This window comes from Nesoenas mayeri, assembly GCF_963082525.1.
Source record: "Nesoenas mayeri genome assembly, chromosome: 11".
Classification (NCBI taxonomy): domain Eukaryota; kingdom Metazoa; phylum Chordata; class Aves; order Columbiformes; family Columbidae; genus Nesoenas; species Nesoenas mayeri.
Genome location: NC_137563.1, coordinates 14,504,240 through 14,527,675, shown reverse-complemented (window position 1 = coordinate 14,527,675; position 23,436 = coordinate 14,504,240). Strand labels below are relative to the sequence as shown.

At 37.3% G+C, this 23,436-nt stretch overlaps 2 protein-coding genes across 3 annotated transcripts in view; one reads left to right on the top strand and one right to left on the bottom strand.

Moving 5' to 3' along the window:
• Positions 1-10,867, top strand: part of ADAM10 (ADAM metallopeptidase domain 10) — a 44,750-nt gene extending 33,883 nt beyond the window's left edge. For both annotated transcript variants that reach the window (XM_080350941.1, XM_080350942.1), the window contains exons 9-16: positions 433-596; positions 2,208-2,391; positions 3,341-3,491; positions 5,365-5,548; positions 6,745-6,853; positions 7,125-7,345; positions 8,046-8,172; positions 8,638-10,867. In XM_080350941.1, coding sequence (XP_080207067.1) covers positions 433-596; positions 2,208-2,391; positions 3,341-3,491; positions 5,365-5,548; positions 6,745-6,853; positions 7,125-7,345; positions 8,046-8,172; positions 8,638-8,732 — 1,235 coding nt within the window. In that variant the 3' untranslated portion in view covers positions 8,733-10,867. The remainder of the gene's footprint in view (positions 1-432; positions 597-2,207; positions 2,392-3,340; positions 3,492-5,364; positions 5,549-6,744; positions 6,854-7,124; positions 7,346-8,045; positions 8,173-8,637) is intronic.
• A 4,603-nt stretch (positions 10,868-15,470) lies between these two features.
• The window catches only part of LIPC (lipase C, hepatic type), a gene marked incomplete at both ends in the record, with an annotated part of 70,274 nt that continues 62,308 nt past the window's right edge, over positions 15,471-23,436 (bottom strand). The window contains 4 exons of the mRNA XM_080350974.1: positions 15,471-15,576; positions 18,577-18,795; positions 19,510-19,630; positions 23,005-23,247. Coding sequence (XP_080207100.1) covers positions 15,471-15,576; positions 18,577-18,795; positions 19,510-19,630; positions 23,005-23,247 — 689 coding nt within the window. The remainder of the gene's footprint in view (positions 15,577-18,576; positions 18,796-19,509; positions 19,631-23,004; positions 23,248-23,436) is intronic.

Below are 23,436 nucleotides of genomic sequence, written 5' to 3'. Positions count from 1 at the left end.
CCATTTTATATAAATGCTCTTTCTGTGAGAGAGGATTTCCTGTGATTCTTACTCTGGGTTTGGTTTTTTTACTTAGCAAAATGTAAATGGGATGTATATTGAAGCTTCCTGTATTGGACATTGCACCCTGCTAGTCTTGTACTACAGGGATGGTGAAATCAGGGTTGGTCTGTGCAGTGAAAGCCCAAAATAGCTCTTAATAGCTATTCTGGAACAGCTAACTACTTGTGTGAATGTATCCATTCCGTGCTGAGAGCATTAGTGTGGATAAATCTAATCTACTTTCAAAGTTGGCTTAATATTAATTATACAGAACTCTCAGTGTCTAACTGTCTACTGAGGAGGCAAGCTGTTTCTTGTTCTAAATGGCACTAGAAGAGTAACCCAGTAATTTCTTGAATGACTAACTGTTGTACTTTTGTCTAAACGCAGGGAGCTCTGGTGGAATATGTGAGAAGAGCAAACTGTATTCTGATGGTAAGAAGAAGTCCTTGAACACTGGGATCATCACTGTTCAGAACTATGGCTCTCATGTTCCTCCCAAGGTTTCTCATATCACTTTTGCTCATGAGGTTGGGCATAACTTCGGTTCACCTGTGAGTATCACTATTCATCTGTTAACTCACTTTATGCCATTTTGAAGTGCATGATTTGCAAATGGCATTTTTACTTCTTACGAACAAGAAAAAAAAAGATCATGGCTGCAAGTGCGTATGTGTGCTCACACTGTATACAAACAAAACACAGATTGCCGAACGGAGCCCCTTTTATGAGTATTTATGAGTATTTGTCAACACTGGTGCAACAGTGGAATTTGAGAATTTTTATTTCTACTAATTCAGTCTTTTATAGAGGGGCTATATTATTATTTCCTATAAACTTGCCTGGTTTTTATTGATGACTAGGGTCACACACCTATTAAATATATTTTAGTTTATCCTAGAGAGGAGAAAGAATCAATGCAAAATTAAGATGACACTTTATTCAACAAGCAAAGATAGAGCTGGCTCTTTTTTAATGTTCAATTACAAATTTACTTGAGAGGATTAATGTATCAATATTTTAGAGCAAAACTGTCTCCCAGTCATTTAGGGATGTAACTTGTTGTGGCAAGCTGAAGGTATGAGGCTTATGGGTTTTGCTGGAGATAAGAACAAAGTTTTCTGGTTTGGCTTTTTTATTTTTAAACTTCAGTATACAGGCTTTCTACTCTTGGAAGTAAAGTGAAATCAAGATATGACAGGAATGAGTTCTTCCGAAATAGATGTTCAGATGTGAATGCTTTCTTCACATGCCTTGAGAAAATCCCTAATGCCACTACTTTCAGTGGGAACAAGCCTTCCAAGTATAACTGAGAATACGAGGATATGAAACTGAAAAACCACTCCCACTGAGTGAAACATCTTTTGGACCAGCCTTGAAGATGATTCTTTCAATTTTACTCCTAAGTTGCATTTGTTGTAGGGAAATATGTGAAAGTACATGTTTGGTTCTGCCAAACTGTAATAAATGATATAGTTCTTGCAACTATGTTGAAAACTTTTAAATGTACCTACTTTTGAGACATAGTTTGTACTGCTGGAAGGCTGGATGCATGAGAACAGTGTAAGAGTTCCTCTTACACGTAACAACTTAGTATGTTGTCAGTCTGCTAATTGCTAGTATGCCAACCTGTAATGCATTTAATTAATCAGGCTGGCTGTTGTATAGATCTGGTCACTGGCTGACAGAACCAGACTGCTGCACTGTTCTGGACATCTCTTTGTACCTCCCCCAAAATAAGCAGCAAGAATGAACTGCTATTCCAGTTAACTCCTGCTTTTACTCCACAGAATACTTACTACCATTGGGTGATCGTAAAGCCATTCTTCTTAGGAGATGGCAACTTTTTCAAGTCAGTATTCATTCCAGGACATGCACTTGGGTTACACATTTGCCAAGAATGCAAATAAGCTGAAACTTAAGAAATTAGATATTTGCTACTGTTTCGGGGGGTAAATAAATAAATTTAAACCACCTTTGTTTTCTGTGTACTTTTTGTATTCCAAGAAACCTTAGAGTATAAGATAGTGTTTTATTTCTATGAATCTTTTATTCTCACTGTGTTAAAGTTTCCAAGACAGGTTACTTTTGCGCACGTATAAAAGAGAGCAAGAAATTCGAGAAGCTGTCTTGATAGAAATAATTTTAAAATATTTGTTTTGCAGCATGATTCAGGAATGGAGTGCACTCCGGGAGAGTCCAAGAACTTGGGGCAGAAAGAAAATGGCAATTATATAATGTATGCACGAGCCACATCTGGGGACAAACTTAACAACAACAAGTTCTCTATCTGTAGCATTCGAAATATCAGCCAAGTTCTTGAGAAAAAGAGAAATAATTGTTTCGTTGGTATGTATTTAGTCATGCTGAAAGCAAAGTGGCTAAGCTGTTATGCTTGATTAGAAATTTATTTTAGTATTTATTTCACTTTTTTATTTATTTTACTCATTTTCGTTTACTGAAAGATTCTATAAGAACTGAGTTTGAGATCTGGAGTACTGTATCGAGTTCTGCGCTCCCCAGTACAGGCAAGAAATCTTAAAGGTCTTTTCCAACCAACACAATTCAATGGTTCTGTACCGGAGTGAATCCAGCAAGCCCCACAAAGATTATTAAGGGATTGCAGCATCTGACATACGAGGAGAGGCTGTGAGAGCTGAGACTGTTTAGGCTGGGGTTGGGAAGGCTCTTGTGTCTCTTTATAAATGCCTGGGGGTAGGGAATCAAGAAAACAGGGCCTGTTTTCAGTTACAGCCACTGAAAGGATAAGAGGTAAGGAGCACAAATAAAAATATGTGAAATTCTATTTAAACATTAAAAAAAAAAAAAAGGGACAATTTATTTCTCGAGTCTGTGTGAGTTCTCACAAATTTTGTGAGACTGCGCAGCGAAGTAGGTTTGTATGTTGGAGTACCACTAGTTCACCCCAGTACCATCAGCTTTTGCCTTAAGGTCCTCACTCTGCTAAACAAGGAGGAGTGCAAGAAAGGGTGCTGCTCCAGTGGAGGCTTAGCAGAAAGCTTCCTCTTGTCACTGTTCATTTCCTATTCACGTAAGAATCTCCTGCTGTTATCAGCAGAAACCTTTTACTCAGAGGCTTGAAATTCTATGAGAAGTGACTAAGCTGGGCAGGAAGCAAATCGTGTAAGTTGACTTGAGCTCTAGTCTGAAGTCCATCTTGACCAGGCATGTTCAGCCACAATTAGCTGGATGCTGGTGCAAGTCAGTTTTAACATTTACACGGCTCTTTGCATGTTCTTTGTACTGCTTTGTACATAATTTACTGGCATTTTTTCAGAGTCTGGTCAACCCATCTGTGGTAATGGACTGGTTGAAGTAGGAGAACAGTGTGACTGTGGATACAGTGACCAGTGTAAAGATGAATGCTGTTATGATGCAAACCAACCAGAAGATAAAAAATGCAAGTTAAAACCAGGCAAATACTGCAGGTATTGTGTGTGTCTGTTACAATACGTTTCTTTTGGGGGGCTTATTGGCAGTTATAATTGGTATTTCAGAATCTGTTTAAAGTGCCTTATACAGTGCGTGAGAAGTTCATAAGCACAGTTATGCTGTGCAGTTACTGGTATTTACTGGAGCTTGTTTTCCCTTAGATCACTGTTCTCTAGCTTTTGAAAAAACGTAATATGGCGCTGGATTGTATCAATGCTAACGTACCATAATAGTGCAGACAAATACATGTTGAAGTTTTGTTATCTTTATTACAAATATGTTGTGCAGAATTCTTGCAAAAACTGTATGATTCAGAAAAACACGACCAGGATGTTGTTTTTACAATAGGTGCAGGAAAGTATTAATTGCCCAAAGGATAATGGAGGGTATTATGAAATCAGATCCTATCCTAGTGCCATTGCCTAACTAGAAGATGACTGAACTATATAGTTGATTTTTTTTTTATGCTTGTTTTATAAGTTAAATTAAACTATGCTTTTAAGGCACCTTGTATTTTGACAGTGTTGTGTACATAGTGATTTATAAGAGGAACTTTCAAAGGTCATAAGACTTACAGTGAAGTAAGTCAACTTCTGTCTTTTAGTTCCATGACTTAAGATACATGTTACAGTTTTACCTCATCTGAGAAGTTGAGTGGATTTGTTTTTCACATGTAAGGCATGGGCTTTTGTTCCTTTCTAGAGACAGACATAAATCTAATGTCTGGCTAGACTCTTTGCCTAAAATTAAGTGAAAATTACTGTTGGTTTTAGGTCTAAACCAGCTCAGCTTTTTAATACAACATACACAATATTGTTCTCAGTAAGCTTTCCTGCCCAGAAAATGTTCTTTGTCATCCTAGGACTGGAAGTAAAAGTAGTACCTACTGTTAAATTGTATTTGACAGTGTAGACGTGGTAGAAGGACCATCTCCTGTGAATTCATAGTTGCAATGATTTTGCGTGTCTCTGTGCCCCTCCCCACACCTTGCAAGTTCTTACTATTTCAGCCAAAATATAGGCCTTGCATTGTCTTGTTTTATAAGTGCTTTCTGAGATTTTATGTTCCACGTTGCAGTTGTGCTGAGGACCTGTTTCCATGTACATCAGGTGCCACCACCACCCCCCTTCTTTGCTCTCCTGTGCGCAACTGACTGTAGTCTGGTTTTATGTCCTGATGGAACAGTCTTAAATATGAATTGCTGCATCATTTTTGATTTAGGATTCCCTTTTCTTCCAATTCTATTAAGATCGAAAATGTTGCTGTAGAAAGATATTTCCGAAGACATGTAAAGAAAATCCAAGTTTAAGAATGGATCACATAAATGACATGTTAAAATACACTTTAAGAAAACTATGCTATCTGTCCAGCTGCTTTACATGTATTTTAGACTTTTTCATGTGTGACGAATGATTTTTCTCACCATGCAGTAGTTTTGAAATCAGGAGATGCTGACCTGCAGAAGGTCTGCGCGGTCTGATGTCCACTGAGTGCCAAGGAGCACACTGTGAGTGGTGCTGAGATACAGAATCAATTGAGATGAGAACTCAGGAGGCTTAGCTTTAGTCAAGCAGTTAGATATGTTTTATAACCTTTACTCTTCACTCTTCTGCTCCCATTTTCTATATATTTTAATTTAAAGCATGCTTGTACTATTTTTCTAATATAATGCAAATAGTTTAATTGGTTTCTACAATGACTAAGAAATCTGTATCCGGTGCGGTAACCTTTTGTTACCTTTTATTTTCAATTCACATTTTTCTTAGCACGAATCAGAATTATGTTGAATATTTGAGCAGGTTGCAGCATGAACAGTTCTGGAATCATTCACGCTTTTTCTTTTCATCCACGTTTTCTGTTTGTTCGTAGCCCTAGTCAAGGCCCCTGCTGTACTGCACAGTGTAATTTCAAACTGAAGACTGATAAGTGTCGAAATGATTCTGACTGTGCAAGAGAAGGGATGTGCAATGGGGTCAGCGCTCTCTGCCCACCATCTGAGCCTAAACAGAACTTCACCGATTGCAACAGACGCACACAAGTTTGCATAAATGGGGTATGTTTTCTTGCAGTCACATGCAACCGCATTCATTTATTGCAAGGCACTGTATCGTGAAGTGGTATGGTTTCAGTGCTTAACAGAGGAGCCTGTAAGATTAATCTGTTGTTCAATAAGAACGTTCCATTTATTGGTTTCAGTCAAAGTGACTGTGATAGAACACCAAATATTAAGAAGCAAGTAACAAACAAAAAGCTAGCTTTACAATTTGAGAAAGTTCAATTTAAAGATTTTGTAAAAATCAGGAATATGAGAGTGTGTTACTTCCTAGTTCCATCTGCTTGTTTGGGGGTTGGGTTTTTTCGGTCCTGGTCAAGTAATGTTGTTGGCTTGGAAAATTAGATATGCTGTCAATACATGTTGAATTTGGCTTAATGAAAATACGCAGTTCCTCCACCCGTGTGCATGTAATGCAGATGTGCACGCATATGGAATTACTCTAGACTGCCATTAGTTCCCTGCGTTAAAGAGTCCAGGGCAGTTACTATGAAATATTGATGGGAAATCTCTTATGAATTGATCTATGTTTACTTGGAAGGAGAAACAAGCAAAAGTTATCCTCTTAAAGAGCTGGAATTTGTGTTGCTGTAAGTCTCTGTTTCCTGCACTCCAGGTTTTTAATCAAATGATACTGCTTGTAATAATTTTTCAGCTAATTTAGAGTCATCTTAGATATAGAGGAGTTGTCTTTATATAGTTACTTGATTTTGAAGCAAGATTATAAATACACTGATTTTTCTAAATGTGAAGGGTCTTCCCACAGTGAAATTAAACACAGACTTTTTCCTTCCATTAATTTTAATTATTATTATTTTCTGAGAGAAGATATATTTGAAGACATGCTTTTGATTTATTTTCTTAACCACAGTTTTGAGTAATCAGGTTTCAGAGTGAATTGCAATGCTATGAGTGTTTTGCAGGGTACTTTGAGACCCTAAAACCAGATAGTATTTAAAAAAAAAAAGCAGGTAAATCACCTTTAAAATATGTCAAGTGAGTATGAACACTGCAACTGAATAACTAATAAATTTGTTTTATAAAGTTTAGAAGAAATTGAAGCTACTATTTTTATTGATAAGCATCTTTAGACCTACAGTGATGCTTTCAGCTGTTAAAAATTAATGTCTTTCCTAATGTTAGTGTGCTTAAAAGTGAAATTGATTTTTCTGTTTTTGTGCGTTTGTCTTAAACAGCAATGTGCTGGCTCTATCTGTGAAAAGTATGGCTTGGAAGAATGTACATGTGCTAGTTCAGATGGCAAGGACGACAGAGAACTTTGTCATGTCTGCTGCATGAGAAAAAGTAAGATTGGTCTGAATTGTAAGCGTAAACATTAGGTATCTCATTAATCTTCTCACAGTGTTTATATTTTAGTTTTTGTTAACTTGAGAGCGTACTGCAATTTTAATCATATTTATTTTGAGTTAGGCATTGTATTTTGTAGGAAATGAATAATATATTTGGGGTTTTTTACAGATCAATATAAACTTGAAATTTTCAAAAGCATTTTGAACAATTGAACACCAAGGTATTAATGCCCATATGTTTTGATTAATCTGTGTTCACTTTCCAGTGGACCCAGCTACCTGTGCGAGTACAGGCTCTAGCCAGTGGGAGAAATACTTCGGTCGTAAAACTATTACATTGCAACCTGGATCTCCTTGTAATGATTTCAAAGGCTACTGTGATGTGTTTATGAGGTGTCGGCTGGTAGATGCTGATGGCCCTCTAGCTAGATTAAAGAAGGCCATTTTTAATCCGGAGCTATATGAAAATATTGCAGAATGGATTGTGGTAAGTATTTTCTTTATCTTAGCAGTCTAATATAAAATGTTCTTGTTAATCAGTAATCACAGCTGATAGGTGTTGCTGTATATACACAGTACTTCAGCATTCTTCAAAGTACAATCAGCCCTTGTTTTACTAGTTTTTCTGTAATCGCCCGGAGTGCAGCAAAATAAGTTTGACAGATGGAAGAGAACGGAAGCAAACAAGTAAATATTCTGTGTTAATACCTTTATTTACTCTGCTGTCTGTTTTAGTGTTAATGTTCACATTTTTAATTTACTGGGTTTTCCTATTTTAACTCTTCATATTTGAATGCTCTGATTTCTTCAAGGAACTAAATACATTGATCTCCAGCATTTCTTATTTTTATTGCAGTAGTTGACATTTTCCTAATAATAGACTGGGAGGAGAACTACAGTGAAACACCATTACAGAGCTGCATAGTCAGTTTTGTGTAAGCTGTTAATTGTTTTAGGCTTCTATAGCTCTGTTGTAATGTATCTTCTATGAAATACTCTTCTGATAATAGAAAGAACCTGAAGTTATTTGGGGATGTTTTTCTTTAGAATGTTATGGTCTTTTAAAATGATGTTTCAGAACAGCTTTTTGATGAATTTTAAAAGGCAAATGAAAGCTGTATTCAGTGACCTCTGTCTTTTGTGCATGTCTACCAGACACCCAAAAAATCATTTTTCCATATTTTTAGGCTTATTGGTGGGCAGTGTTGCTTATGGGAATTGCCTTGATCATGTTAATGGCTGGTTTCATTAAGATATGCAGTGTTCATACTCCAAGCAGTAATCCAAAGTTGCCTCCTCATAAACCACTTCCAGGTGAGTACACCAGGTTATTACATTTGTAGAGAAATGTTTTATCCTCAGCTGTTTCGTTCTAAAGGGAAAATTCAGGTGTCTCAACCTACAGTTGTTAGTCTGGCACTGTGAAACTGCGAATGGAATTCAGGCCAGTGAAACAATTAATAAAAATGTAACTGGTGCCTTATTTTCCTGTAACATAATATGCAAATCAAAATAAAGCTTTGAAGACTTTTTCTAAGTCAGAGTTCCTTTTATTTCCTATTCCATGCTGTGTTTTGTAAGGATCAGCCTGTTTAAGGAACTACCGTTTGGATAATAAAATGTACTCTGTAAATACTCCATGCAGATACTCATCTTTTTAAAAGCCTGTAGGTATAAATGTAAAATAGCTATATTTCATGTGCATGGGCAGGGCAACTTTTCTAGAAATACTTTTTAATTATTATTCATGTTACTAATGTGTACCTTTATTTGAAACAGGCACTTTAAAAAGGAGGAGACCGCCACAGACCACTCAGCCACCACAGCGGCAAAGGCCCCGAGAGAGTTATCAGATGGGACATATGAGACGCTGACTGCAGCTTTTTGCCTTGGTTCTTCCTAGTGCCTACAATGGGAAAACTCACTCCAAAGAAAACCTAATAAGTCATTGTCCCCAGTCTAACTGTCAAAAATGGAAGAGGAAAAAAAAAAAAGCATTGTATGCCCTCGAAACAAGTGGAAATGGCTCATTTTTAATGAGCGAATCTTCCAGCGCAAAAAGAAGAAAAGTGTTTTTCTTGCGTATTTTTAATTTAGTGGCACAAAGTCCTTAGAGTATCATGATTCTTTCCCCCTTCCGTGCTCTTCATTGCTGCATTTTCTTCACTTGCAGGCAAATATGGCTGTAGTAAAACTTTAACTCAATAATTGAAAAAAAAAATATCTATTTTTCAACTGCCAGACAAGGCCAGGAAGCTAGACCACCTCAGCATTGGAGACATTACTTGTCAATGTATATACATTGTTATATGCAGACATGTATTTCTAACGTACACCTGTACTTGTGTGCAATTGTAAACAAGAGATTTGCAATATGGATGTTTCTTTGTATTATAAAACTTTTCCGCTATTAATGAAGAAATTACCATTTAATTGACATACTCAGGATAACAGAGGATGATGGTCAAGGATCCTGTGATGCTTTACACAGCAATTTCGAATCAAATCGAACTTCTCTATCATGATCCGAGTTGTTTCAGGCACTCATTTCATCTTTATCAAACAGCTGCTAAGACACAGCATACAAGATCGAATGGTCTTTTGGAGAAATAACAGGTGTTCTGCAAACTTTGCAAATGCCAGAATGTTTCAAAAGCATTTTATATGTGTCTCATTCCTTGTAACTCAGCATAAATATTTCTAATTTGTCTGATTATTCAGTTAAACAAGGGATTAGATTAAATGTTTCCATGCTTTATTAGAAAATTCTGCCCGTTATTCAGCTTCTTTTGAAAATTACAACCAGTTTATTCGGGCTGTTCAGATGTTCTTACAGTATGATAATTAAGTTTGTGGTCTAAGGGATGTGGAAAGAAAGAAAAGCTGTAGGTTGTTTTAGATTCTTTTTTAATTTATCAGATATTTGAATAACTTCTCAGCATGATACTGTTGATTGATAACCACTAAAGTAGAGTGATTTGCCCAGCTACTGTGCCAGAGTGAAAACTGTAGTTAGGACTACCAATTTCCCCACATTTCGTAACAGCAGCGAAGTCCAACAGCACGATGTCCCATTCCCAAGTTTTTCTTACGAATGTAATAATTGGCATTTTTGAACGAGGAAACAAAAGATGTCTTAAGGTGCTTATTGCTATGCAGGAGATGAAAGGGGGCATTACAAAATGTTGAAGCTTGTGATATATTTATTGCTTGTTTTCCAAAAGCACCGAGCTAATTAGAGATGCAAATGGCTATAATTTTCCTGGCTTTGCTTAGGAGAAAATTTACTAAGAGTTGGACAGGCTTCCTTTGTTTGTTTTGTTTTTTAAGAGTATAAGGTTTACACAATCATTCTCATAATGTGACGCAAGCCAGCAAGGCCAAAAATATTACAGAATATGAGATCTCTTCCTTGTAAACTTGTACAGTATGTGGTAACTTTTTCAAAATACAGCTTTTTGTACATGGTTTAGAGACAAATTTTGTACATGAAACCCCAAGTCTGATAGACTCTATAAATAATTCTAAATGATCTTAACTAGGTAGAAGTGTATGTAGTTGCTTTTAAGTCATTTTAAATACATTTGTTTTAAGACTGTGCAAAGATTGGAAGTGGATTTGCATTTCTAAAATGGTGACTTTTATTCAGCAAGAGTTCTTAGTAACTTCTTGAGTGTGGTAGACTTTGGAACATGTAAATTTTTTGCCTGTAATGTTATCCTGTGGTAGGATTTTGGCAGATAATTGCTGCCCTATTTTATTTTAAGTCTAAGTTAAATGTTTTCTGAAAACAGAAATGTGCACTGAACTCTCCACTGCAAGTCAAGATGTGGTAAAACAGAAAGGAAGTTCAAGACAATGAAAAGGAATACTACTGTCGATTTCATGTCCACTGTGTTTTATACAGTATCTTTTTTGTTCACTTTGGAAATTTTTACTAAAAATGCAAAAAATAAAGTATTGTGCAAAGATATGTAAGGTTTTTTTGAAACTTGAAATGCATTAATAAATAGACTTGATGAAATCGTCTGCTGAAGATCCAGTTACTTTTTGAACCCTGAAGGCAAAAAGGAATACACAGGATATACTTCTGCTTAATTTTTAGCTTTGCTGGAAAGGGGCTGTCATGCCAAAAAGTAATTCTACTATCTTTACATTATCGAAGTGCACCTCTCAATATTATGCAGTTAAATTTAAGAGTAAATGGTTTTGTGCAACCTTCTTAAGAAAGAGCCCTGAAATTGCCTTTAAATTATTTGTACGATCACAGGAATAAGGCTTTCTCTGTTCTTGTCTTCAAAAGGGAAACTAGTTACTGCTGGAGTGTTCAAGCCTGGCACCACAGATAAGGAATTCTTCTGCAATAAACACATTTTTTGAAGAGGAATACTGGAATTAACGTGCAATACTCTGAACGCACAACTGATGGATTAGACATTGAGAAGGAGCAAATGTGCTTTTTGTAAGGTGTTTTAAAACTGCTAGGCTGGGTCTCGGTGTTTTTGTGTATGTTGTATAGTTGGCTTTTCAAAGCAGTCTTGTCACTGAAGTCCTGCCAATTATTCTTTCATTCTTTGGGCTGTTTGTGGAGAAAGTCCTGCTTGGACATCTGCTTCCTGAGCTGAGCAGCGTGCGCTTTGAAGCCATCAAAGCATATTCAGAGTTCCTTCCTGTGCTGTGGGTTTGCGGTTGTGGGGTTTTGGTTTGTTTGGTATTTTGGTGGTGGTGGGTTTGGGTGGTCGTGTTTTTTCCCGTGACTTGTATTTTTAATAGAAGTGCTTCTGATTGTAGCTAAATAGCACTGTCAGGGCAAAAGGTATATTAATATCAGTTGGGAGTGGAGCCCTTCTGCAAATCAGCATCATAGGTGCCTAATAGATTTGATGATGGTTGTGTTTAAATTTCTGCCTAGGAATGCAAACCAGAGGGGTAGAAATAATAGCTAAGCCTCTGAAATACAAGTTTTGTATATATTTTAAAATGTGTTTGGGGGAAAAAAATGAGTACACAATGAGCTGTAACTTTGGTAACTAACATTTGACCTAATAACCCCTAGTTGTAGCTATTCATTTGCTCATCATGTATTTATTAATGTTTTAGTCATGAATAGCATACATTCACCCCTGGTGTAGAAGTACGTATGGTCAGAATGGTGTGAATGTGAGAAGGGTATCAAACTCCTCTTAAGCTATGGAACTGTATTTATACCATACAGGCTGTAAATCAATGAAATAGTTTGCCCTTTAATTAATGTTCCAATATTTCTTTTAGGAAAAAAAAAAAAAAAACACAGGAAGAAGGAAAGAAGAGAATTTGACTTCTGAATATTGGAGGTTGATGGTTACAGAGAGGTTGTTCCATCGCTGTGAGCTGTGCTGGCTCAGAGAGGAGCGGGTTCCTGGTGGCTTTCGAGGGCTCTGTGGTGGTTTGGAGTGAGGCAGGAGCCGTGCCAATACACACGGGCTGAGGCACCACCCAGGCACCTGTGCTTGTATGTTCAGTCTCGTGTTCAGGTGTTGGAAGACTCTGAGTATGCTGCAACGTCGGCTCTATTTCCTTTTTATATCAGAAATTAGCGTAATGACTATCAAAACACAGGGACAGGATTTATTTGGACATATGATTTGTGAAAAATGGTGTCATAATATCTTTATATCTGCAAGAGTTCAAATACCAAATGTTCCTTTAATTTTCCTGTTTGACTTTTTAAGTTTTCAGATTGTCTTATCTGAAGATATACTAGCTTGTTTCAGTTGAACTGGATAATGTTTTTTTTCCCTGGAAACTTTATAAGTCCACAAACTGCAGTTTCCTGTTACTTGAGTTTCAGCACATTGTAGACACTCCGTCCTTTTTTCTACCCGCTTTTCCTGAACTAATGCTTTCAAGCTTGTTTCTCCTAAAGTTTAGATCCCTTTGTTGGCCTTCTTATCAAGTAAGTGATAGTAATGTGAAAGAAATGCCAGTTTTAATGTCTAAAATGTTTTGAAGTGTGTTAGATTGTCTAGCTACAGGAAAATCATTACTTGAAATAATGTTTTACATCATACAATCTCATTAAAAGCTGTCTCATCCACTCTGCTGCTCCTCTTTTTCAGGTATAGCAAAACACTAATGTAGTTTCTGCACTGGAGAAGAAACACAAACCAGTTCTTTCTTGTCTTTATCTCTTGCTCTGACATCCTTCAATATCTTCTGAATATCCTTTTCTGAAAGTGGGGGTAGGATTTGGTTCAGGAAGCTTAGGAAGTTCATAGTTCTATCTATAAAAAATAGCTGAGAAGGCTGGAGATAACAAATGTTGTAGATGCAATTGCAGTGACAGTATTTTGATTCTTCTGTAAGTAGACAAGTATTTTATAAAAAAGGAGCCCTAAAGATAAGAAGTGGCAGATCTTTAGCTTTTTCCAGAAGCAGAAATTGAATTTTAGACCCAGTCTAGGGAGATTAATTATTTGAGTCAGCTACACACACGCTGCTTTCCTCTCTGTCTCCATGTTTCATTGTGCTTTGGAAAACTAAAATGATCACATTGTCATTTGTTTCTTGTCTATCTTTCTTCAGGACACAGTCCTTTTTAACTTCCTGCCCCTAAAAATGCTGTTACTGGGTCTCTAGCAATTGATTCTCTCCAGTAGATTATAGCTACTACAAATGTTTAAAAAATCTAAAAAATATTGGAGCTGACCTCTTTCATGAGTATTTATTACTGAAATTTCCCTCCTCTGTGTGTGTTCCTGATTTGACACTTGACTATTGTATTTAGGTGAGTGTTTTTACTATGTTCTGTGTTTATATAAAGAGCTTTAATATGAATATGGTTATGAAATTTACATATGGATATAGCAACTTGAAGCATGGAAATACTTGAATGTTAAATTTTGACATAGAAGATGGAAATACTTTTCATGTTTGAAAAAACAATTTGTTTCATTGAACAAAATCTTTAAAAGCACAAACCTTAGTTTTCAGTGAAAATCTAAAGATTCTTTTACGTGGAGTTTGTATCTAAATCTATAAATATTTCTCCTAATCAAGATGCTACTCCAAGTGGCCATTTTAGAGATCAGATCAGCTTCTGAAATACATACCTCAGGAAGGACAGCCCTTCTCATTTGAAAAGTAAGTATGCTTTAGTTCCCTTCATATTTAGTCAGTGTTTCTGTTTCTGCATTGAATATTCCGGTTTGTTTAAAGGAACGGTAGTTATTGAAAAAAGCTTTTAAAAGTTAAAGTTAATATTCTGAATGGTTGGCAAGCTGACTGCTTTCAATATTTGATCCCTGTTCATTGCTTGCAGATTTGCCAGTTCTGCTCAGCTTGTTCATTTGTCATGCTTTTTCAATGAATCTCACTTTAATCCAGGTAACATCTGTATTTTTTGATTGAAAATTCCCTGCAATATCTGGATATGCAAAATATGCTTACTCCAGGTCTTAGGACTATCTTGCACATTTTTTTCCATTTAGAGAGCATTTAAAACAAATGACATTCAGAATACAGAATTGTAGAAATGTAATTTTTAATTAATCTTCTGCTTAGCATTACGAATCGACAAATGAAATAATCTGACATACATATTGATTTCTATTTCAGTATGCAGTAGCCATAAAATAAAAGTAGTCTGAGACAATAATGTTTCTCTATGTAGTTTATATTCTGACATAGGAAACAAGAGAACTTTATATGTTTGAATTTATGTTTGTTTATATGCACTGAAGATGTCTGAGAGTTAGCAGTTCCATTTATTCGTGCGGTTTCAAATCATGCTAAGATCTGCTATATAGTGATTTAAAAATCTAAAAATCTCAGGCCTTAATTGAGCAGGTAAATATGATTTTAATGGAAAAGTTATCTGAACTTAGTTGTGCTAGAACTGCATGTAGTATACTAAGCATTATTAAAATAATTAGATTGCCAGTAATTTAAATCAGTACTTTGCTAGTAATTTAAATCAGTACCTTAAAGTAGTTAATCAGCAAAGCATTTTCCAATAGGACAAAGTTTAGTAGGGCATTTTTAGGTGACGTCATTATTTGGCTTGTCATGTGGTTATTCAGATAGTTCAAGCATTCTGTATGTTGAGATGTTTTTTGCTTTTTGAATGTTAGAGTAAAAACTTCAAACTCTTTGTTAACAATGTTACCTATTTGGGGAATCTTCTACTGGTTATTTAACTCTCACTTCATTAGGAAATAATTAGGAAAGGTTTAACTGGTAGTAGTCGCTACTAATGTTTCAAAGTATTTAATGGGAAACAAGGCTCCTTTTTTCCCTTAAATCCAACAAAATTACATTTTTCAAAGGCTTATGGCCAGAATTCTTGCAAATACTAATCTTTTTCATTTTTAGTGAGCAGCAATTTAAAATTGACAGTTGCGGTTGATGAAACTGCTCATTGATCAGTTTGGGGGTAGATTCATAGATGAACAAAGCACATATTTCAGCTTACCATTGCATCACAAAATCTAAATTTTTTTAATGTATTTTCTTCACCACCTGTGAAACAATCAGGGTGTTTAAATTTAGAGTAGCTGTGTATTTTTAAAACATTTCACTAGCTGTATATTATTTGGTAGATGTTTCGGTGGGTAGTTGTTTTGCGCTCTTGCTCACTTGCTGTTTTGTCTCTGAAAGCGATCTTCACACCTCACAAAGGTTTTCTCTTGGGCTGGATGAAGGTGAAGGTTGTCGATGCTTTGAGAACAAAATGTCATTCTGGGAAAAAAAACACAGCATGTAAGCATAATGTTGCTTTTTAGGGCTACTATTTCTATCAAAGTGTGCTCTCTAGATACGCTGAATCTGACTTTTTTTTGTCTTTTTATGGTGAGGTTTCTGATTGTTTTTATTGGCTTGTGAAGCAAGAGATCAGATATTAACAGGTACAGAGTAACAGGGGTGTGCAACTCCTGGGTACTAGTGCATTACGCCTCCTTCTCTTCCTGGTATCACAGAGCATTCCCTCGCAGGGAGTTGGTCTTTGTGTTCTCAGTGGCTGTTGTCGTTGTTTCAGCTCTTACTCTGAGGATTGCACTAGTTGGCCTGCTAGTTACTCAGCCGGACTACTAGTAGTTAGTTGTGAGGTTGCTGAAAATCAGTTTTGTAGGATGCTAACAACATCAGCAACTACAGATTCTGTAGAAATGTTTTTCATATTTGGAACTCAAATATGTTGGAATCTGGTATTTTATTGCTCAGTAGTCTGTTTATTCACTGCTTATTAAGTTTATGCTGTTGTGTCTAAGTGTTCATCATTAGATAATCTAACAAAGGAAAATTTATCATGTGTATAAATACCACAGACATTGTGAGGAGAAGGTACATGGAGATAAAGTACTGTCAGCAGTTTTTTTGAATGCTCAAGCAAGCTCAAGACAACTTAAAACTCATCTTCTGTTTACTACCTTTTTTTAATACTGAATTTCCAAAGTTGCCAACATCCATATTTAGTCTTTCCAAGAAGGCCAAAATCTACACACTCTTTTTTCTTCAAAGAAAATACTTTTCCTTGAGAATCCTACTTTTAGAATCACCTCATAATCTTTAATTTCCCTCTCAAGCGTTAATACAGTATTTCAACAGTAAACAGGTCATTTCCATTCCCATGACAAGCCCAGATTCCAGAGAGAAAAACCCAGCATGTAATTGGTGTCCATTAAAATCTTGACACAAACTCCCACTTCTGCTTGCAGACAGAAAACTTTTAAGGGGCATTTAGGTACCTGGAGATACCAGCATCATTTTTTGTTAGTGTAACAACTACCCACCTCAGTTACCCATTTCCTAGGATTTCTTTAGTAGTGCATCAGTAGTAGGTGGCTTGTGCCAGGTTATTGACACACCTGTATTCAACAGGAGCTTTCTGGTTAGAAAATGAGTATACCTGACATAATCCTTTCACAGCCTTCATACTTTTATCTCCAGTTACAAAAATCTGTATTTAATCAAAGTGCACTAACTTGCAGTGTAAACTATACTTTCATTTCCTTTGCCAGCCAGGTCAGTACTGATTTGGGATCATTGATTTTAAAACAGCAAGAGAAGTTATTGGATTTTTTTTTTAATGGTGGGGCATGTGCCAAGTGCGGGGTTAGGAGAGGAAAATACCAACAGAATATATTTTCAGGGCAACAAAATCCAAAAGAATGTGATCACTCCTCTGTGCCACAGCACACACGGATTGTATTAAGAAAATGTCCCCTTAAATTGTCTAATTTGTCTTTTGTGTCAGTATCAAGGAGCTGCAGCTCTGCCAATAAGTATCTTTCCACAGAAAGTCTGCTGTAGTTACAACTGGTGCTGGTAAGAAAGAGACTATAGCAAGGAAAAATCACCTCCTAAGACTGAACCACAGTTCCAAAGTAAGACCTGTTTTTCTCATTAACCTTAATTAAACTGCTCAGCTAAAATTTCTCAAAGGATTAAAGCAGTGGAAATCATTACCAGTTTTGTTATTCTGTTCTTTGGCTGAAATTTCTCTGTGTGAATAAGCACTTTCGAAAGTTTTATTAGCATTGCTGTATGTAGAGAGCAAGGCCACTCAGACGTGCTGATTCAGTTTTGACGCAATCAGTAGAGGAAAAAGAAAAAAACACACACCTACTCCACCCCAAAACCAACAAAAAAACCCCACAAACAACAGCAACAAAAACCCAAGTTCAGTTTGCACCCAGAATTTTTTTTCTCCAGAAAACTACTCTCTGATGCTATTTCAGAGTTCAGCTGACAAAATTCACTTCACTGAATTCATACTACAGAGAGAAAACACAAGCAGTGTACAAAAATTAGTCAAGTACCAGTGAAAGTGTAGTATGTAGAAGTATAGGTAGTCTTCTTGTTTTCCAGGACTGCTCACATTCTCTTTGCTCAATACAGAAATTTCAAAATCTCTGTAACTGAAACTTTGCTTGCACAGTTTATCACTCCAGAAACCTCTTATACAGCCTGCATGGTATAGTAATCTGTTATCAGCTATCAGACACTGGACTGGCTCTTAAATGAATGAGACAAAAAATAAGGGAATTTTATTATAAAACCCTTAACTTCAATGACTAGTCAGATGACTGTCAGTTCTGCATGTGATCTGTCTAATGAGGACTTTCAAGAATGGTGATGCTGAGTTTCTCTGTGAAGTAGGTATTGAAAGTCAAATAGTTAAGATTTGGCATGTTTTTTTATAAGTAGGAGTTTGAATTTTTCATGGCCTTAATGCTCAAGTCAATCTTTATCTTACATACTGTCTTGTTTCTTTGAAATTTCATATGGTCCCTATGGAGTGAGATAATCACATTCTAAAAATGCATAAGAAATTGTCATCAGTTATTGTCATTAACTGTGTAGAAAAAATTTGCACAGCAGAACTTGTCAAAATTCTTCCTTGCATCTGTGTGTTAACTCCTTCTCTGTCCTCTATTCCAAGTATCAACAAAATTGTCACCAGAGGTTATTGTGCCTTGAACTCAGATTAGCAGCACTGGTGAGTCAGAACATTTCCCACTAGTCATTTCTGACCTGAGAACAAGGAATTCTTTGTCACTTAAAAATCATGCAGTCTGATCTGAGGGGGAAGGGGGAAAGCCGGAAGTTCTACATGGATAAATTCCCCATTGGTGTGAGTGCTGCGACACAGATGCTTGTATTTGAACTAGGATAACCTGTGGGGTTAGGATAACATCTGTGGGGTTATTACAGAAAAAGTGTTTTCATTACACTTACTTTTGCTGTGTTTCCCCTGCCTTCACTCTTATTGTCTTCACTATAAGTCCTGGTCGACCAGTGCCTTTTGTCCATGGTATTATGATTTGAACTGTGTCCCAGATATTTTCCCAAACAGCAGTTGCTTCCCATTTTAACTTGATCATTATTAGGTCACCAATATCAGTGTCCAGGGTGATGAGAAAAGAGTAGGTTTTATTCCCATTAATACCTTCAACTCTGAAGAAAACAAAACCAGAATAATGTTGCCTTAAATTATTATGGATTAAAGTGAAAAACAATTAGTTTCTCATCTCTTTAAAACCAAAGACAGAACTATGCTTCTGTGTCCTTCTTCAGGGGAGAACATTACTGTCTCAGCTATACTTCCCTTCAGGTGCAAAAAGTGGTGAAAAATGACAACATGCTAGAAAAGAAGCAGAAGTGGGAGAAGCTTCAACAGCTGGTGAAGCTGTAGTGGTTTCTGACAGCAAAAGGTGTCCTATAATAGTATGTATGTGACATCTTTTGTCTGCTTAGAGCAAAGACTGACCCACACTCTTGCCTTTGCTTTTGTTAATGCCGGTAGTGTCCATCATGAGATGTCCATCATCTTCACCTTAATTAGAGCTGCTTATTTATTTGTGTTATAATTGATTAGACCTTCTCTGGATTAACCATGGCCTGAGCTGAACATAAGTGGACAGGATACTTAACGTTCAGGGAAACTTCCAAGATTACACAGTTTGTTTTATAGAGATTTTTCATGCAAAAACGGTATAAACATTGTAAAAGTTTGTGACTTTTAGGGAGTATGGGTGAAGAGGGAACTAGTTCCAGTTCATCTTCGCATAGCTGTGCTAAACCATTTCACTCATAGCACAACTATGTATATGATAAGGTATTATAACTTGGCACCTTGTTTCTCACTTGGCACATAATATCAATACTCACAGTGTGATGGGCAGGTTTTTAGCATCCTCCTTACTCCCTGTCAGAGAGATGGTAAAAGTTGGGTCTATCTGCTTGCCTTGGATTTCATTGATGAAGTGGATCTTGAACTGATAGTGGTAGACTGCAGAAAGGAAGAATTTGCAAAGTGACAAAATGGTCAAAGAAGCAATAGATTTCTCAGGCAAAAAAATTTTGCCTCTCAGAGCAGGAACATGATTGATATTCTATTTTATTTTTTAAACAAATTTGTTGCAATTAAAACACCATGGCTTGTTGTTTGTTTGTTTGTTTTCTGGTTGTTGCTGTGCTGTATAACCCTTTAGGATATAGAGCCCTATTGCTCTACTTAAAAAGATGGAGAAAAAAAGATAACTTGAACTGAGTTCCCTTTGTAGGATAAAACATTCTTCCATGGGGAATATTTTGGCTTTTCTGAAGTTTACTTGTTAGAATTTCTGGCAAGCCCTCTATCTAATCACCGGACAAATCCTTATGACTGGACATGGCCAGAGATGTGTGATACAGATTGAAGACCTTATACAATGTACTCAGGCTTTTTCTCTGAGCTAGAAAATTGCTTTGCAAAAGAGATGACTCACAAACTTTCCTTGACCGCATAATGATACATTGTGCTTAACATGCATCCGTTAACAATGGGACTTTGTCAAGCACATTACTATAAGAAAGATGTCATTAATACCTTGAGGTTTGGTGGGTTTCTAGAACAGTGTTTAGGAACTTCTTTGAACTGAATATTATCAGAATGAGGAATGCCTGAGAAATCATCAGTGTACTGATTATGATCAGGTTGACCTTTAGAAAGTTATGCAAAAAAACCTAGAAACAACATACGGTTAGAGGCCATGTGCACAGATATTGTCAGCTAGATTTGAATGTCCCAATCTCTTCTGTCTGATGATTCCACCAGCCACCATCTTGACAAAACTGATAGATTTGGGTGTTAATTAAGAAAACCCTAAGTAATTTCTATTAACAAAGACCACAGAGTATTTGGAAGAATTAGGGGGTTTGCTTTAATCTTTGCAATGTGGTCAAGTTACACATGGGAAACTCTTCTGGTAAACGTTATTGCACACTAGTTTTTGAGTAGAAAGACGCTCTTTTCTCATTTCCTCTCCTTACCCACTTCAGGCTTCACTACAGCTGAGAATGGCTCCACCGTACTGCAAAGGGACTCATCTTTGGATGTATGTGCACAGATAGATTTTTGTTGTGGTGGTGCAGTTCTGAGTGTTTGCAATGGAAGGTATTTGCTAGAAGAGCTGTATCTTTTTGTTGTTTGGTAGTTATTATATGTTAGTGAACAGTGTATTTTCTTTTGAAATGGTGTCACTCAGTAGAAAACAAAATGACTGATTCTTTGCTGGAAACCTGATGAAGACTAAGTAGGCAGAGAGGCTTGTTTACAGATCACTTTTATTACTAACCTGTCTTTCTCCGAGTTTTTTCTCCATGTAAAAATTGTTCTAGTGTATGTTCTGATGCTCACTTTAAGGAAAAAGGTGAGCATATTCATATAAAAACTCTGACTCAGGGTCCCGTTACAGCTTTATTATAAATGTTAACTTTGTAACAACTGTATTTTGTTTGAAATGGATTGATGTATACCCGAGAATATAATGCCATTAGCTTGAAAAATGAAATGTCAGATTTCATGAAGACACAGTGGATTGTGAAGCGTAATGCTGAGTTTCTCAAATTTCTTCTCTTTGGGCTTCTCACATGATCGTCAAACATTTTTTTAAGAGCGTTACAAAGATGACTTTGTACGTGCCCTCCCACAGTTGCCGCCTTGTTTGGGAACTTTTGTGAAAGGAAACCATTGTCTAGGGCACTGATATCTGCATATGCACCAATGACCGGATCCAAGCATGAAAATGCAACATGTTTCAAATTGAAATCAAAAGCAATAAGACACAGATATTTTACCACAAGCTGGAACTATCTCCATGTCCAGAGAGGAACGCAACACTGGGATCACGTTTCTGTGCCCAGGTGTGCTGGTCATGGGCAGAGCACCCTCAGAGCCATTTGCTTTCCTGATTTGGACAGTGACCTGACTGTATTGCAGTGAAATTGCATCAGGAACTAGACCTAGCCTCTTGAATTTTTAAATCTACTTAAAGTAGCTTCCTGGGGCATTTTAGAAAGTGTAATAAGAGATCCAGGAGATTTGGCTGCTCTGAGTATCAGTCAAGGCTGAGCAGCCTCCTCTGGAGTCATCACTGTGTGCTTCACAGCTACTGGAAGACTTCCAAAATTATTTTAAAAGTACCTGAATATTTTATTTTTTTTTAAACCTATGATATTGCAGTTGAGTACTGGACACTGTAGGAAAACAAGATTTGTAATGCAAGCAGTTTTTTTAAAAATTTCACCTCAGCACTGGAAAGCCTTGAGTGTCCATGGGTGCACTGCTGACATTTCAAAGTGCTTCCCCAACCCCAATGTCTGGGGTGGGGGACAAGCGGGCTGACCCCCTCCCAGAGGAGGGAGGCACCCCCTTTCTGGCTGTGCTAGGCTGAACGGGCCACCCTGGTGGCAGGGTGAGCTGGTGAGGGACTCCATGGCCTGGGGCTGTGGTGGGGAGCCCGGGGCAGGCAGGGCCTGGCGCTGCCTCAGTGCTGAGGAGAGGGCTGGCTGTGGCAAGCAGGCACCATGCGCTGAGGGGGCCAGAAATCCTTTGGAAGAAGTGTGTTCCTGCAATTTGTCCCAGGCAATCCTGCTTGTTCTGGCTTTAAAATGTAAGTAAATCTTTCCGCTGGCAGGTAAATGTCTGCTCAAGAGCAGTAGTCTCCTCATGGGTGCTCTGGCAGCCTACAGCCTGGCCCAGGCCGTTTTGTAATGTAGACAGGCCCGGTTTCCCTGTCAGATTGCTTCCCCTCTCTCTGGTAAAACGTGCAAGAAACCACATCAGTTGTCTCTCTGAGCTTATAAAATTGTTACTTTGTGCTCTCTATAAAGTAATTTAATGGAGATAAAGCTAGAGTACCAGTCACTTTTAGTGCTACTGTTCTGCCCTGTAGAAGTCCATGCTATTCTGTTGTCTATCCATTCTTTGAGAAGTAATAATTTATATGTCATCTTGTAGACTAATTGCAGAAAGCAGTTGGGAAAACTTGGAACAGGAGGTTTTACAGGCTTCCCAGAGCAATTATGCTGCTTTTTTGGCTTGGCTGTGTGCCTGCGTGTGTTCTAACAAACTCGCACAGGCCGGTTGCAGGAGAGGTCTCCGAGCAGCTGGGAGGCCCATGGCGAGCATGCAGCACACGCTTCCCCACACAAACATTAGGAGTCAGGATCTTGATGAAAGGGCATCAAGACGGCCTACTGGGATGCTCGGTTGTCTCAGCAAATTGGTTATTCCAGTAGCTTTTATGAGGTTTAATAAATGAGTAAACAGGATCGCAAAGCTTAGGCTCATTCTCACATTTTGTGATCAATCTGGAGACTGTAACAAGTATTTCCACAAACCTTTGAAAGGCATATGTGCTCTTGTTTTCAAAAAGAGTCGTCTGCTTTTTGGTAGCCTTTCCTCTCTGATGTTGTAGCCCAGTGTGTTGCAGCGGTTCTTTCTACAGCTGAGGCACATTCCTTTTTCAAAAGTGTTGATGTCGTTGCACCAGTATGCTGTGCTTTGCTTATCATTGTGAAGCAGAGAGTCGATGAACAAATGAACTGACCTCTCGTGGGCACATTTCACAGTTTGAGTGATGCCTGAAAAAATGCAAACAACACAATTTTGCATGCTTGTTTTCCTCTTTACCATTTCAGCTGCAGAGGGAGGTTACAGGAGCCAACTATAAACAAATGTTATTGTTTTCCCCCCAACCCTTTTACTACTAAAACATTCTGACTTTGCCTCAGAAGTCATCCATTGTAGCGACTTTACTTTTAGGATCATCC